General features: G+C 35.9%; 2 protein-coding genes across 6 annotated transcripts in view; one reads left to right on the plus strand and one right to left on the minus strand.

The window, feature by feature from the left end:
• CLASP1 (cytoplasmic linker associated protein 1) overlaps positions 1–18,590 on the plus strand; it is a 379,426-nt gene that overhangs the window by 181,529 nt on the left and 179,307 nt on the right. The gene's annotated exons all lie outside the window — the stretch shown is intronic.
• Positions 14,962–15,934, minus strand: LOC141507374 (RWD domain-containing protein 4-like). The gene is given in 2 exon segments (XM_074214969.1): positions 14,962–15,605; positions 15,607–15,934. Coding segments are annotated over 2 exon segments (567 nt in total). The 5' UTR covers positions 15,805–15,934; the 3' UTR covers positions 14,962–15,236.

An 18,590-nucleotide genomic window follows, 5' to 3' on the forward strand; every position in this document is an offset into this window, starting at 1 on the left:
GTCATCTGGATTCAGTGGCCAAATTCAGGAAAACTGGAGATGGCCCTGGATTGAGGCAATCAGGATTAAGTGACTTGCCCAAGATCACACAGCTAGTAAGTGTTAAAGATCTGAGACTGGATTTGAACTCAGGTCCTCTTGACTCTAGGGCCAGTGCTCTATCCCCTGTACCACTACCTAGCCATATTAAGTACTATACATATAATTAGAAAAATTAAACTCTTGGTGATTTCAAGGACCTTATATTATTTTAGAGTATACAACACAGTAAATACAAAATAAATAATGAGATAATTTGTGGTGGGAAGGGCTCTAGGAGATAGTAAAAGTTCTTGTAAAAGGTGGAAGCTGAACTGGTTATTGAAGAAAGAGATTCTCTGCAAGGAGGTATGATGACTAGGAATATCTTCCCAGCCAAAAAAAAAAAAATAATAGAAGCCAAGTTTGTGTATGTGATATAGTAAGACAAGGGAGATAATGTATAATAAATACTAAAAATGGAGATTTACAAGCTAACGTGAAGTATATATTTTATCCTAGTAGTAATAGGGAGTCAACCATGGGTATTCTTTGAATTTGGGTATGACAAGGTCAGACCTGCTTGTAAGTAAAATCACTGTCCCATCCATGTGAATGGTAGATTTGATTGGGGAGGGGGTGGAGACTTCAGAAAGGGAAGCCTATAGGAGACCATTTTGATTGTACAGTTTAAGGGGTTATGAGATCTTAAATATAGTGATAGCTATGTAAGTGCTGAGAAGGGGACAGATGTGAGAGGTATCATAGGGTAGAAATTGCAAGATTTGACAATTGATTTGATTTTTAAAGTGAGAGAGTGAGGAATGATGGGTAATACAGAGATTATAAACTTCAGGAACTTGGAAGTATGTTCTTAACTTTTAAAGAAATAGAAAATTAAGTAGGAGTGTTGAACCTGGAGTCAGGAAGTCTTTTCAGAGTTTAGACTGGCTTCTGAATTTAGCTATGTCATTTTAGCCCTATTTGCCTTAGTTTCCTCATTTGTAAAATGAGCTAAAGAAGGAAATGGCAGACCAATACCACTGCTATGAAAATTCCAAATGCGGTCATGGAGAATCATATATGACTGAAAAATGGTTGAACAGTAACTCATGAATCTTGCTTTGAACATGTTAAGTTAGAGATGTCTTTGAAAATATTTGTCCAGATTGATATATTCAAAAGATAATTTATGATGTGAAATTAGAATCTCATACGGAAACTTGAACTGGAAACATTGCCCTGAAACTCATTGACATAGTTATCATCTGATAGGTAAACCCATGGGAGAAAATGAACTCATCTTGATGGAATATAGTGAGAAAAAAGGGCTCAGTTTGGAGCCTTGAAGGGATATCCATTGTGAAGTAGCATATTATGAAGGTCTAGCAGAAGTGATTGAGGAGAGATGATCAGAAAGTTGGAGCAAAGCAATGTCACAAAAATCTGGAGAAGAGGCAATATTCAGGAAAGGGAGGCAATACTATCAAATGTGTAAAATCAAGACAGATGATTAGATGGGACTGAATTTAATGACAAATGAGACTGACTTTAGTATAATGGAAAGAACTGAATTTGTAATCAGAAAGCCCTGAGTTATGATACTGAATATACTGCTTTTTCCTTTCATGAACTTAGGTAAATAACCTTAACCAAATGATCTCCAAGATCCACAACTTTCAGCTCTAAGTTCTGTTATCCTAAGTCACTTTAGCATTTCTTTAGGGTTGCTGGTAAACTCGAAATTATTGTGTACAAAGCTTTCCCTCCCAACTTAGGAAATTTATGTTCTCATGGGGTTAGTGTGTGTCTGTACATGTTTTCAAGCATATATTTTTATTCATCAGAATGTTATCTCTTCTAACTAGAGGCAAAGAAATAAAATTGTTATTCTGTCATATCTGACTCTTCCTGACCCCTTTTGGATTTTTTTTTTGGAGGGGGGCAAAACTGTTTGTAATGGTTTGCCATTTTCTTCTCCAGTTCATTTTACAGATGAGGAAATTGAGACATACAGGGTTAAGTGATTTGCTTAGTAACTGCCTGAGACCAGATTTGAACTCATGAAGATGAGTCTTCCTAATTTCAAACCCAGAACTCCATCCATTGTGTGCCACCTAGCTGCCTGAAGTAAATAAAGTAAAATAAAGAAAATATTTGGAATTCATATCTACTCTGTTTGTTTACTATGTTTTCATAACTATTTTAGAGAAGTTAACTAGCCTCTCTACTCCCTACTCTAATCTCTCCTTTCTTTACACTGCTGTCAATAAAATTTTCCTTAAATACAAATTGATATTTTTCTATTGACTTTAGAATAAAATATTTAAAGCTTTAAAGAGATTTTACAGATCACTTAATTGCAAACCCTCAGTCTTACAGATGGACCATTATGGTAACTGACAGGCTTCAAGTCCATCGGTGAGGTTAGGGATTTCTATCCTAAGGATGTGAAGACTTCCCTTGGCAGAATGGGCAGATCAGAACAGTTTTTCCAACGGTCATGAAAGTGACTGAACTAAGTACTTTGGAGCACTAGAAACTTGGTAAGACATCCAAGATGCCTTGATCATCCACGGCATCCTGTGACTTTAAAGGCCAGTCATCTTGACTTTTGTCACTGGACTTTGATGACTCTGGAAGAGAGAATGAAATTGATGACTGTCCATCTCTGCCTCACTTAAATCCAATTTACATGGGAACCTTCTTTAGTTGTCTTTGAAAATAAAGGATAAACAACAATATGTTTATTTTAGAGTCTGACATTTTTGTGATGCAACTATAAATATATAGTTATAGAAGAAGACATTGCTCAACAAATATACTTTACCCTTTCCTTTATGATTTGTCCCTGTGCTGTATGATTGTTTATTCTGCCATCAACCTCCGAAATGCTTTGTTATTATTTGTTGGGTATGGTTCAATGTTAGAGACGTTTAAAAGGTTCTTCCTGTGGTATCAAGGTCTTTAAACTGCTGATTCAAAGGAGATCAAAACATTTCCATAAATGAACTATGTGAGAACCATATAATTTCTGATTGGGTGTTGAGCTCCAAGTTGATTGGACACTTATATATTTCCTTGGGTCTTCAGAGAAGCCAGATTCCAGAATCTAGCCTTAAGCAATAAGACATTGAACCTGTCATTGCTCAGGATAACTATTACCAGTTTTAGATGATTTTAAATTCACAACGTCACAATACAACTTAATGGTTTTAAAATAGGCTTATGAATCACTGTGAAACTGCAAGTGTGGGGGTGTTTAATAAGTACTCTGTGGTGATAATGAATAAAAATCCTGGATTCCAATTTTAGGTCAGCAATTGCCTGACTTTGACATCAGTACAAATTGTTCAAACTGTTTGACTCTTTATTTCTCTCTTAGATGAGAATCATTAAATAATTTTACATTCCTTGATAAAATCTAGGATATTATAATCCAGTGTTATCAGAAAAATTACATTTGGGTGGTACAAATTTGCATTATAGAATGATTTTTCTTGTATTTTTTTAAAGGTTTTTTTGCAAGGCAAATGGGTTTAAGTGGCTTGCTCAAGACCACACAGTTAGGTAATTAAGTGTCTGAGGCCAGATTTGAACTCAGGTACTCCTGACTCCAGGGCCAGTGCTCTATCCACTGCGCCACCTAGCCACCCCATTGTAAAAAAATTTAAAAAAAATTTTTTTTTTAAATTTAAGGCAATGGGGTTAAGAGTGACTTGCCCATTTACAGATAGGAAATCAAAGTGATCCATAGTCACATGAAAAATTGCTCTAGATCAATCCTTATTAGAGAAATTCAAATTAAAAGCATCTCTGAGGTGTCACTTCACATCTCTCAGACTGGCCAATATGACCAGAAAGGACAATGATCAATGTTGGAAGGGATGTGGGAAATCTGGGACACTGTTAAATTGTTGGTGGAGCTGTGAACTCATCCAACCAATAAATGGAGAGCAATTTGGAATTAAGCCCAAGGGGCAACAAAAAATGTGCATACCCTTCGATTTAGCAATAACACTATTGGGTCTATTCCCTGAAGAGATGATAAAAAAGGGTAAAAACATCAGTTGTACAAAAATGTTCATAGCAGCTCTGTTTGTGGTGGCCAAAAAATAGAAACTGAGGGAATATTCATCAATTGGGGAATGACTTAACAAACTGTAGTCTGTGTATATGATGGAACACAAATTCTTTTAGAAACCAGGAGGCATGGGAATTCAGAAAAGCATGGAAGGATTTGCATGGACTGATCCTGAGTGAGATGAGCAGAACCAGAAAAACATTGTACACCCTAACAGCAACCATAATGAACTTGCTCATTCCATTAGTGCAACAATCAGGGAGAGTTTTAGGCTATCTGCAATGGAGAATATCTGTATCCAGCGAAAGAATTATGGAGTTTAAACAAAGAGCAAAGGTATTACATTTAACTTAGGGAAAATAAAAACTTGTATCTTATTATATAATTTTTCTATTTCTTATACTTCATTTTTCTTCCTTAAGAATACAATTTCTCTCATCACATTCAACTTAGATCATTGTATACCATGGAAACAATGTAAAGACTAACAAACTGCCTTCTGTAGAGGTGGAAGGAGAGAAGCAAGATTGGGGGAAAACTTGTAAAACTCAAAATAAATAAAATCTTTCTTGAATTTAAAAAAAAAGAGTGACTTTCCCAAGGTCACACAACTAGGCAATTATTAAGTGTCTGAGGCTGGATTTGAACTCAGGTCCTCCTGACTTCAGGGCCAGTGCTCTATCCATTATGCTACCTAGCTGCCCCCTTATAAAAAATATTTCTAAGTAGGATCTTTGAAATCCAAACTTTGCTAGAGCATTTAAATACTTCAGTTTACAAAAAAGAACTTTGGAAATGTATTAATTAGTTTAAGATACCGTTATGGTAGGTTAGCTTATGTGACAGTTGTATTAGTTCATCAACTCCCCGATACTCCAATTTCCCAGAGGAAACTCCCTCTAGTAATTCACACTTATATCCCTGTACTCTTTAATCTTAGAGAGTTGTCTCTGTTTTGAGAGGTTAAACTACTACCTCAGAATTTCATATAAATATAGTATGCTTCAGAGTTCAGACTTGAACACGTTTTCCTGGATTTAAGGTACTTCACCCCACCGAGCTACCTGTTATTTTCAGCAAGTAAGTTGAATTTGAGAAACTTTAAAAAATTTTTTAAGACAATTGGGTTAAGTATGTGTGGGATAAGAATCCACTTAAAAAATATAGAGACTCCTCTGAGCAAAAAGGAAAGTTTATTTTGGCTTTTCTCGAGAAAAAGGGCACCCCCAAGTCTCACAAAGGTAGTGAAGATCAAGGAGCTGCCCCAAGGTGACAGTCAAGCAAGATTACATGGCTTCGCAAGATTATATGGCCTAGCATGATTCCCCTCTCTCTAGCCTCCTCTCTTCCAACATGATTGGTTTAGGTTTTCAGAGTTACCATCTTTATGCAAAAAATCTACCCAGCAACAAAGAGAAGAATAAAAGGTTTTCATAAAATATTACCTCACCATCCTGATGGTAAGGGTATCAGAAGAAGATTTCTAATGACCTTCTGTTAAATGAATTAATGACTGAGTATGCAAGGTCTTTTTAATTTAGCACTTATCAAACAAGAAAAGGCAGGCTGCTGTTCTCAGTCCATTATCAAACAGGTGGCTAACTAAGACAGCAAGGTCTCTTCTCTGGACGTATTCCACTATTTCCCTCCCTAACAGAATCAATGCAAGGTCTTTCTGGGAACAGTCCACTGTTTCACTCCCTAGCAGAATCGGGAGGGTGTCTGAATGGGAATGCAAGGCCTCTTTCCCTTTTCTAAGAATAGTCTAAGAGTAATAATCTGTCTTTTTTTAAATGATTTTTAACCCTGAGAGGACTTCACTATTAACTCTTAAGAGAGAATATTCCACTCAATCAATCATATGTATATACCTATATATTTTGGCATCTGAAGTCCTCACACACTATTTTTTTTAGTTTTTTTTTTTTTTTTTTTTTTTTTTGCAAAGCAATGGGGTTAAGTGGCTTGTCCAAGGCCACACAGCTAGGTAATTATAAAGTGTCTGAGGTCAGTACTCCTGACTCCAGGGCTGGTGCTCTATCCACTGTGCCACCTAGCCACCCCTACACTATTCTTGATACCCTCTCAGGTTCTATTCTCTTTCTTTCTGTCCACTTGGGATCCATCTTCTTTTTGAAACCCTGCTCAAACAACCCATACATACATATCATAGACACAAGGGAGGAAGATGAACTTGTTCAGTTTCTTTCTTTTCCCCTGGAGACACTCAATATCTTTCTGTATCTATAGAGTCCATTTCAATCTCCAATTCGGATGACTTCTTGAGATCCCCTCCTCTGGTAAAAGAGCTTCTTAAGACATCTTATCAGGCAGATTCATATTTTTGTCATCAGACCATAAAATTCTAAAGCTATTAAAATTCACATTTCACATTGACATACATACTTTAACAAAAATTCAACTTCCATAATTGTTTACTTCATAATTGAATATGTTGAAAATTATCATGTTAACTTGAGCTTATACCATTTACATTAGATGACCGTCTTTTTACAGAGTGTACAGCAAGTGACATACAAATAGTCTTAATCTCTTTCCCTTTATTAAAATAATAACTCAAGTATCCTTAACTTAAATAAATTCTTCTTTCTTCCCAAAATGTTTCTTAACTAAACTATACTATAAACTATACTTAGACTAAACTATTCTCAACTGACTTTACATTCCCTTCTCAAAGTAGAACTTGAAAACTGCTACTGCACAGAAGTGTATCTTGAAGTTACATAACCTTCTTCATTCTTCTGACCTAAATATCCTTTACCTAGCACAAAATAAAATAAAATAAAAGAATCTTAATTCTTCTCAAAACATATAGCTAACAGCAGAGGTTAAAACTACATGCTTTGGCCTATCTAGTTATTAACTTCCACTTTACCTAAAATTTCCTATATCAGATTGACTTTAATGATTTACTATAAAGATCAGGGACATCAAAGGACATCATTATATTATAAATATAATTTTGAGTGTCAGTTTCTAGGCAGAGGTTCTGTTGATAGTCAAATGCCTTAATCAGATGTTAGATTTATCTGGTGAGACATTATTCAGATGTCACATTTGGGGAAGTCAAGTCAAAAGGGTCCAACTTCAGGTCGCACTGAAAAGTTGCCCCTTTGGCTTTTTCTTCCCAATACACCTGTCACCTGTATGTTGTCTAAACCTCCTTTGGACTTCCAGACTTCAAGAGAGCATTGACTCAACAGCACTTCCTTTGCTGATCATATCTGATGTTAGACACAGAACAAAAGCCAATTAAAAGTCCCATGGTCTAAAATAGTAATTCCATCTAATTAGACCTCCAAGTGAATCCACTTCACAACGACTAAATGCTAATTCTAATTTGGATTGGGGGGAGGGGGTCCAAATTAATCAGTCCCCTTCCCTACACATATTTCACCTACATCTACTCTTAAGTGTCCCTGTCATCAGAATACATTCAATAAAGTGACTTTCTAGACATTCAAAAAACAGTCAAGTTCCCCCAGCATCCGGAGTGTTCCTTGACATACCAAAAAAACCCCACAAAACTTCTTTACAAATATGTTTCATGATTCAACTAGAAGGTCTGTCTTCCTGGTGGCACTAACTTCTAATCTGCAGACCCACAATCTTTGTCTGAAATCATATCTGTTTTATTACTGGACAAAGATGGTGTATTAGAGGCCTCTTGGCTAGCCTGCTTTATTACAATAAATAAACACCTCCTTTGGCTAGGAGATTATTCTAAAAACTCTCACATAACAATTAGCCAGAGACTGTCACACACAAAAAAAATGACAAATTATTACCATTACTTTCTTTCGCATGTTACTTAGGTGCTTTTACTTCAAAGCAAACAAACACATCTCTGAGATTATAAATATAAATGTGTGTGTATTTAAGTGTGTATATATATATATATATATATATATATATATATATATAAAATTGTTAAATTCTTATACAAACAATTCTCTATAATAAACCTGTTTAATTATTAGCCATGTTTAAAATGCAAATTATTATATTTCAGAATTCATTCAACCCATTAGAATATCTAAATTTTACAAAACAGTAATAAGTGTAACACAGTAAGAACGAGATTTCACAAAGCAATCTTCCCATTATTACATTTATAACTGGACCTATAATTCTAGAGCAAGGTCCAACACATCATTTCAAAATTTCAGGGAAACCAGAGGATCTTTCATAGCTTCCCTCATTATTCCTACAAAGCGATCAATCATCAATTCCAGGTTTGACCATATTATAGTAAAATAGTTTATATTTCCAAAAGTAGATCACATGTTTGATAATACTCTTCAACATCTTATTCATTGATAAGTCATCTAATTAGGATTACATAGTTTTTTAATTTCCTAATCATTTTCCAAAGCCCCTCACGTTTATACAACATTATTGGAAGGGGTATCTTGCAGTTACACTCTCCTTCTGAATCTGCATTTAACATGGGGGAAGAAATCTGCAATTTTACTTCTTTAAAATTTAAACATTAAATCCTTAACATGCATGAAACGTGAAGTTTTCATGCTGACATCTTAGTCTCTAAAGCAAAACAAAGCAACAGGGTTTTCTTAAAGTTAACCTTATAATTAAGTATCTTTTACACACAAACCTCTTCTAAATTTATGCTTTATAAGCTTATTTATCTCTTCTTCTAATTACACTTCTATTTTCAAAACAAAGAAAATAAGAATCTCCATGGATTTCAGTCTTATACATGTGATAATTTCAAAAGCCCAATGTACACTTTTCCCCATGCTAGTGTTACATTTACATCTATATTTCTTCTTAACCAACAGACCTCAATTCATTCATTGTTTATTATTGTAACACAATTTTAAACCCCCCAAATTGTTTATATCAGTTCTTATACAAAGTTTAATAATTCTTTACTACATAGTTCAATTTCATGTGGTTTCCCTTTACTCCCTAGAATTTTGCAACACAGAAAATTTCTTAAAACCAGTTGTTTGCTAAAAATCCCTTTTTATGATTACAAGATTTTCTTTAATACTTCTCTCTAATTCCAAAAGTCATATTCAAAATAACCTTAAATTATTTTCTTTTTCAAATCCAAAAAAAGTTGCAAATTCTTTTTATCTTTATCAGTGCAATTCTAACTTCTCAGTGCTCTAACTTATAAGAGTTTTGTATTCTTATTGACCAACATTTATTAGAACCCTTTATGTTCTGGGAATTGGAGATTCCCCACAATTTGAGATATTAAAGTAATATATATATTAATTCTGTACTTAACTATTTATCAGTACTTACCCCAGTTTTTTCCAGATATATGATCCATTCCCCAAACATATTTTTAATTGATGTTTCCCGATTCCCCTTGTTTAGTAATTTAAAGCTTGATTAAAATAACTCATAGTCTATCCTGACTGCCAGCCTCCACCAAAGCCATTCTGTCCCTATCTATTACAGCATTTCCATGAAGTCTTTTTCCTCTTACGACTCTATGACATTAAAAATTTTAAAAAGCCAAACCCCCTTAATTGAATTTGAAATCACCTACCAAGGCCCCCAAAATCCCCCAAATTAATCCTTTCACTTATACAATATCCAACCTGCTCAAATCTTCTGTGTACATGCTTTAACCAATTTCCATACTTAGCAAATGATTCAGAAAGCTCAATTGTCTGTTTTTCTTCCCAGTATTTTCAGAACCTTTTACATTTTCCCTTAATATTCTGTTCCACTATTCTTTTTTTCATTAATTGCTTTTAACTGTAGTTAATACTGTTCTGAACTGGCTATATAAACAACAGACATGATTCCATTTTCCAGAAAACATTTTCCATTCAAAGGATTTAATATTTAACACTTCTTGATTTTAACTGGTAAAACTTTTGAGAAGGCAAACATCTACTTTAAAAAAATCTCAGCGTAATTGGAACATTACCTGCTGCCTTCTTCATATAGAATAAACCACATAACTTTTCTCATAAGGAGGCAGGTCCAAAATCTTTCTTGGGGACTCTTTTGCTCTTAGGGTCCTCCCTTGTTTCATTACTCTCTGTAATAACTAACACTACCAGAATCTCAAAACTATAATGTTGCCATATCATTCTGATAAAAGATTAACTATTTAGTTTCCCTCTTCTGGCATTTCTGTCTAACCATATTAGGTACTTTAGAATTAACCTGACTTTCTTGACTCTCTGGGATTTACTTTCCCAAAACCTTTTTCCGATTAAAATAACATTTCTTTCTATGATTTCTTTATTTAACATTTAATAATTTTCATTGTCTCTTTAACTTCAAAAATAAGGTCTCTTTTTCTTAATAAATTCCCTTTTTGCTTCTGTCTCTCTCCCAAGGTCGAGAGATAACAAACTAAAAAAAAGGACCAGGCAAGCAGCCCAGAGAAAAGCAGCAGGGAGGGGGGGGGAGAAGAAAAGCATTCTAGCAACACAGAATCACAGCAAAAAAGTGGAGAAGAGAAAAAGTCAACAGCATTTTATCATTTTCTGCTCTTTTTCCCTGATATTTTAGTTCCTTATTCGAATTACAAAGTTGAAGTCCCAAGGGGCTATCTCCCAGCACTTCAGGGAGGGATAACAATAATTTACTGCTGCAGACATGTTTTAAATTTCACCCTTCCATTTTTTTTTTACCTCACCCTATTGCTGTCTCTTGGAATTTCTCCTACCCTGGCAGACTCAGCTGCTGGAATTGGCCCTTCAGCCTCGAACCGCTTCAGTGTGGCAATTTAATTGTGTGGGATTATTTCCACTCTTGTCCTTTTTCTTGCCCCACATGAACTCAACCTGAAGATTTGGATTCCTTATTGGAAGCGACAAGAGTAGGGTCAGCTAGAACCTGCTAGGCTTGTGTATGCAAACTTAGGGACCCTGGCGCCATCCTCCGATCTGTTCCTGTGCTGTCCCCTGCCCCCAGAGGTCTTCTGGCTTTCAGTTTTGCTCCAGCTAAGTCTCTCTTTGTGTTCTTTTCCCTCACTCCTCAAGGGATCTATCTCAGCACTAAATCACAAGCTGCTGAAAACTCAGCATGGTGCCTGCTTGTGCTTATGCCCAAGAGAGTCTCAGGGAGCGGGTTAAGATTCCTGGCCAATGCACCATAAACTGTGTGGGATAAGAATCCACTTTAAAAAATATAGAGGGAAGGGGTGGCTAGGTGGCGTAGTGGATGGAGCACCGGCCCTGGAGTCAGGAGTACCTGGGTTCAAATCCGGTCTCAGACACTTAATAATTACCTAGCCGTGTGGCCTTGGGCAAGCCACTTAACCCTGCTTGCCTTGCAAAAACGTAAAAAAACCCATATACATATATGTGTGTGTGTGTGTGTACACATACACACACACACACAGAAAGAGACAGAGAGACAGACAGATACTCCTCTGAGCAAAAAGGAAAGTTTATTTTCCTTTTCTCAAGAAAAGGGTACCCCCAGGTCTCACAAAGGTAGTGAAGATCAAGGAGCTGCCCTGAGGTGACAGTCAAGCAAAATTATCCCTAGCCCCCCCCCTCTTCCAACCTGATTGGTTAAGGTTTTCAGAGTTACAATCTTTTTTTTTTTTTTTAGATTTTTTTTCAAGGCAATGGGGTTAAGTGGCTTGCCCAAGGCCACATGGTTAGGTAATTATTAAGTTTCTGAGGTCGGATTTGAACCAAGGTACTCCTGACTCCAGGGCCTGTGCTCTATTCATTGCGCCACCTAGCCTCCCCTAGAGTTACAATCTTTACATGAAAAATCTACCCAGCAACAAAGAGAAGAATAAAAGGTTTCATAGAATATTACCTCACCATCCGAGTTAATGACTGAGTATGCAAGGTCTTCTTAGTTTAGCACTTATCAAACAAGAGAAGGCAGGCTACTGTTCTCACAGTCCATTATCAAACAGGTGGCTAACTAAGACTGCAAGGTCTCTTGTCTGGAATTATTCCACTATTTCCCTCCCTAACAGAATCAATGCAAGGTCTTTCTGGGAACAGTCCACTGTTTGACTCTAGCAGAATCGGGAGGCTGTCTGACTGGGAATGCGAGGCTTCTCTCGCAAGAATAGTTTAAGAGTAATAGTCTTTGTTTTAATGATTTTTAACCCTGAGGGGACTTCATTAAGAATATTAACTCCTAAGGAATAGTACTGTCATAGTGATAAGAAAAGAGAAAAGGGAAAGGTGATGTCTCTGTGTGGGTGTGTATATATGTATGATTAGTAGCAGTTTCAATTTTGTATGCATTTATATGTCTGTTTGAGTCTACACACATGTACATAAACACTTGGAAAATGAAATGCTTTTTGTAAGTTTTGTTTCATTAGTTTTTCCCCCTTCTTTGTTTCTTCATGATAGGACTTGAATCAGATGAATTTTCATAGACATTTAGATAGCAGACCTTTTTGGGTTTTAGAAATGGAGTCTAGACTGGCATATAGGTAATGGAGATCTAGGAAACTTGTTTTCCATTCTAGTAAAGACTTTGTATTCTTTTTCAAAAGTGTTCATGTTAGATTGTTTTCTGACCAGCTTTTCTTTAGAAGGGTATATAAATGATTGAATTTAGTCACATAGTGTAATAGGAAAAGATTATTCCATTCTGAATTCATGGATCAGGAAAGAAAACTCTTTCTTTGGCACTAAAGGAAACAAAGCAGATGAGATTGGTTTCCTCATCTGGTAGATAAATGTTTTGCATTGACTATGCTGATCCACCTCTGATGCTATTGAGTTTGTTTCTAAATATTGCTTTCCTTTTCTGATTGAAGGAAGGTATTGTGTTTGTGTGAGTGTGTGTATGTATGTCTTGTCTGGTGTGTGGAATGCTTATAGGTTTGATCTGGATTCCACATCTGATTCTGCCACTAACAAGCCATGTAATTAATCTTGGACAAATCAGTGGGATGTGTTTCCTTTGTGCACCCAGGATCTGCCCTATTGTACTCTTGTCTGCTGGAATGAATTGAAATGTATTGAATTTCTGAGCCTCAGTTTTCTTAATCTTTACAACGAGGGAATTGTAACCATTAGTCTTTTTTTTTTAGTTTTTTGGGGGGCAAATGGGGATAAGTGACTTGCCCAAGGCCACACAGCTAGGTCACTATTAAGCGTCTGAGGCCAGATTTGAACCCAGGTACTCTTGACTCCAGGGCTGGTGTTTTATCCACTGTGCCACCTAGCCACCCTTGTAACCATTAGTCTTATGAAGTTTCTTCAAGTTCTAAAATTCTTTAAATTTCTTTTAAATTACTTTTGCCATCTATATACGGAATTGTTGAGGGAAAAAATTATCTTTGATATTATAAATGTCTTATAAATACTTACTCCAGAGTGATTAAATTGACTTTCATTATTATGGTTTTAGTAAAAGGGCTACTCCTTTCTAGAGGATAGGGCCATGATTCTCAGAAATGTACTTTGAAAGCCCTTCCCCTTCATTCCAATCATTGACTAGGGTCACAATCTAATTGATACATTTGCCCCCACCCTGCTCATTATACTAATGAACAAGAATAGCTACCTCCCATATACAGGTGCAAAGGATAATAGCACAGACTCTCATTTAACCCCTGCAAGATATTTCTTTAATCACCTTTTCCCGTTGTCTAACTCTCTCCTTCCTATAAACAGATTGTCATCTCTTGGGTTTCCACAAGGACCAGATATCCTGACTTTTGTAATGTATTATCCTCACAGACATCTGTGAGACTGGCAATACCCTCTTTCACCCTCATGAAAGCAGACCCTTGATTCTTTCCCACACCTCAGTTACTTGCCTCAAGGTCACACAGTTGATGAGTGACAGGATCAGAATATGATCCTGGGGTATCTGAACCTGAAACCAGTACCTTCCCACCAGAACATGCTGCTACCTCTGGTTCTGATGTCTTCTCACCTTGGGTTAAGGGTTCCTGATATCCCCAGATATCCCCAGGTATAGTGTTAGCAAATTGCTTACAACATAATGACCTTGAGTGCCTCAAAATAAAGAGTAGTATCTGTTTAAGTCATAAGATCCGTGGACATAACCATCAAAAGAGATTGTGATAGTGTTCTAGGATTACAAAAAAAAGTCAAGGTTCCTGCCATTGAGAAACTTAGATTCTTTTGGGAAGATTAAAAATACTCTATAATGGGATACTTCCAGAAATATTACTTTTAACAGATTCTCTAATATACAATATATTTTGATTTACTATTTTAATGAGAGCTCTTCTGTAGCTTGGCTTCATTTACCTAAGCATCTAGAAAACCCACAGGTTGCTGCATAAAATTGCATTGTGGTTGAATTTTGCACAGCCCTGCTCAGCAAGATAAGGGAACTATGAGGTAGAGTTTTTTTTTTTAAAAAAAGATAAGAGGAAAAACACCTAGCTGGGGGAAATTATTTTTTTTTTTTTGCAGATAAATAGGAATTTATTAGAATCAATGTCCAACAATAAAAAATTAAAACACATTAAGGCATCTTTTACTCCATTACTGTATATTCAGTATGGACTTTTTTTTTTAAATACAAGAGAGTACATCTGTACAAAATTCTTCCAATGCATTGGCAGAATGGTTTTATTTTTTTCATTAACTTATATATAATGAAACTTTTCATGTTAAAGTCTCAACACATCAATATTGAAAAAATATATAATTTAGCTTTATCTGTGAGAAGTTCTGCAAAAAACAAAACATGGAAAGTAACTACATACAGATGTGAACTACACAAAAAGATCACAGTGGTATTCAACCACTAGCTTTCTTTGAAGCAATTTAAACATCAGTAATTCAAGGGAGTGAACAGATGAAGACATAAAATGACAAACCTATTATCATAGACCATGTTGCCAAATAACTTCACTCTTCCACCACATTATTTACTCTTCTTGATATTTGATCATTTATAAAGCTTAACAGGCTCCTGAAAGAATACTGAACATTCTTGGTGGCATGTTTTACCTTCCTTTAAGGCAAATTTGTGAGAATAATGAAATACCAATAAAATCTCTGCATGAACTTGTGATCTAATTACTTAGGAAACATACAAAAACTTATGTGTTATAAAATGCCAACTTCAATAGAAGGGTACTGAAAAAAATGATTTCAATTTACTGCATTAAAAGATGGTCTTTTCTTGTATCAAGTTTCTTTCATTATTCATCATCTTTAGAACCAGTTTTGCTTAAATGCTTAACTACATCAACCCAGTTCCAGCCTCGTGGAAGTTCACCTTTATGATCTGTCTTATCTGCCAGCTTCCATTTCTGGGATTTTGAAAGCTGTTCTTTTTTATCTTTCTTCTTACTTGACGGAGCAATGTTAGGAGTTTCAACTGAAATAATATAGCTTATTGAAGTCACAGAACTAACAGGATGATGATTCTCCATGAACTGTTCCTTATTGTCCTTGGCATATTCAAACAATGTATATGTCATTGCAGTTCCAAGATTAACTTCAACTTCTTCCTGTAATTTAGCCAGAATACTTTGCTTTACAGCTGATGATATGGTATTGTTGAAAAAAAGCATTCATAGATATGATTGGAGCTGTTTGTGGATATGTTTCGGTCCAAGAAACTTCTATTAAGAAGGCTTTGGGATCACCATTTTCACCTATCCTGTATTGAAATGAAACTGGACTTAGTTCTCGGAAACTTTCATCGCCTTCATAAATAGAACGCAGTGCTTCCAGCTCCATCTCCTGGTCCTCGTTGGCGCTCATGGCTCCGGCAGAGGACCCTCCTCCCTCTACAGAAGCTATGGGAGGGAGGAGGAGGCGGCCAAGGCGGGGGTCAGCACCCAGAGGCCGGAGCCCCCCGCCGCCACCTCGCTGCCCCTCAGGCTCGTCCCCTCCGGGCCCAGGCTGGCCCCGGCACACCACACGCGTGCCAGCCGCGCCTCCTGGGGGAAATTCTTGACATAAAACACATTTAATTTTTGAAGTGGAGTTACTTATATCCCCTAAATACTAATATTTTAAAAGAATTCCATTATATACTTTATAGTTGGCAAAAATTACTTTGTGAGACTTGATTTTGGGGGGGCATTTTTGCTTAAAATTCAAGTTCTTAACCTTCTTTTATACAACTACATAAGGAAACATACAAACTTCCCTATTTACAGATCCCTAAGTTTGTGTGCTTCTACATATTTTTCCAGAATTTCTTTGATCTTGGGCTTTGCGGTTAAGAAGATTTGAGTTCAGATGTGACTTCAGACACCTATTAACTATATTACCCTTGGGAAGTTATTTAGCCTTTCTTCCTCATTTTCTTCATCTGTAAAATGAGACTAATAATAGCATGAAGGGTTGTTATGGGGATCAAACGAAATAATATTTATAAATTAAAATTACCATACGGTAAAAACATCACTTGTACAAAAATATTCATAGCAGCCCTGTTTGTGGTGGCAAAGAATTAGAAGCTGAGTGAATGTCCATCAACTGGGAAATGGCTTAATAAAGTGTGGTACATGCATGTCATGGAACTATTATTCTATTAGAAACCAGGAGGGATGGGAATTCAGGGAAACCTGGAAGGATTTGCATGAACTGATGCTGAGTGAGATGAGCAGAACCAGAAAAACACTGTACACCCTAACAGCAACATGGGGGCAATGATCAACCTTAATGGACTGGTTCATTCCATCAGTGTAACAATCAGGCACAATTTTGGGGTGTCTGTGATGGAAACTACCATCTGTATCCAGACAACGAATTGTGGAGTCTGAACAGAGATCAAAGATTGTTACCGTTAATTTAAAAAAAAAATTATCTTATTATGTAATTTTGCTATCTGTTATACTTTATTTTTTTTCCCTTAAGGATATGATTTCTCTCTCATCACATTCAACTTAGGTCAAGGTATACCATGGAAATAACATAAAGACTAACAGACTGCTTTCTGGGGGGGGTAGGAAGCAAGATTAGGGGAAAATTGTAAAATTCAAAATAAATAATTTTTTAAAAAGAGAAAAAAATAAAAAATCTTTTCCTAAAAAGAAAAGAATCAATCAACAGGTATTTATTATTTGAAAAGTAAATTAATAACTCATATAATTTCTGATTATTCTCTCTCTCTATGCCTTACTTTTAAACTTATATTCTTTATGCTGGGACCCTCATTTCTTCCACTTGTTGACATTACCACCAGGTGGAAAACCATTCTTTTGCTTCATCTTCTTTCCCTTTCCCATAATGAAATCATAATAAATCAGTTCAATGTTAACTGTCCTAAATTCTCAAATCCTTTGCCTACTTGTCCTGTCACAGCTCAAGTCTTGCCCAAATAACAACATGCATTGCTCCCAACCATCTGTACCCATGCAATTCTGTTGAACCAATCTGGAGTGCTACAAATTTGTTATCTAATCTTATCTGGGTCTCAGACACTTAATAATTACCTAGCTGTGTGGCCTTGGGCGAGCCACTTAAGCCCATTTGCCTTGCAAAAAAACCTAAAAAAAAAAGTCATGTGTGTCCTGTCCTGTTATCACAGATGTAAAAAAAAAAAACCCTTGGGATTTTACTGGCTATTTTGAGGTGAGATTTGCTTTTCAACTAGGACTTAACCTATCTTAATATGAAGACAGCTCTGCTAATTAACTACAATTAACTAAAAACATTCAAGCTGTTTCTGTAATTCAGTCACTTATGACCAAAATGTTCTAAATTCTCTGCACTCACTTACCTGGCTCTGAGACCAAGAGTCTCAGGTATTTACCATTGCCTATTTGCAAAAGAAAAGTATAGTTCTAGTATTTTTGTTCAGAAAACTTATTTTAAAAATGAGAAGAACTAAAGTTAATATACCAAATGGAGTTGTGATTTGAACCTAGGTCCTTTAACTTCAGATTTGCTGTTCTTTTAACACAAAACCTCTAATCTGTAATCTGATCAAAATACCTAGTGACATCTATAGATGAGATTAAAATCTTAGGATTTCTGATTAAAATCCTAATACACAATCACAAAAGGGCTCAGAAGACAGTTTCTATTCCTCTTCTGCCAATAATTAGTTATGTGTGAATCACACTGTTTCAATTTACTCATCTATAAAAATGATGCAGGTAAAATTAAATATTCTCTTAGAGAATCTTCCAGCTTTAACAGTCACTGAGATTAATAGACTTTAGACCCATTAGTGTTGTCTTGAGACTTTACTCCCTTAAGTAATCAGAGTAAACAAAAGAAAAATGGAAAAAAAATATTTGTTAAGCCCCTAATATGTGCAGGCACTATGCAAAGCACTTTATAAATCCTGATTGATTGCTGTCCATCAAAATGAAAGAAGACCATGACATCAATTGAATGATGGCATTACATGCACATTATGTTGACAAAAGTGAGAGGAATGCAAAGACATCCTTCTCTCTGCTGTTTCCAGAGCCATCTATACCCTATGGGCTGTTAGTATAGGAAACAGGTATACTGTTGATGGTCTGAATACAGTGGGAGACCTGGGCCATTTAGATGTGGATCCCTTCAATGTAACTGAGGCACCATGG

Source organism: Macrotis lagotis, chromosome 1 (genome assembly GCF_037893015.1).
Source record: "Macrotis lagotis isolate mMagLag1 chromosome 1, bilby.v1.9.chrom.fasta, whole genome shotgun sequence".
Lineage (NCBI taxonomy): Eukaryota > Metazoa > Chordata > Mammalia > Peramelemorphia > Peramelidae > Macrotis > Macrotis lagotis.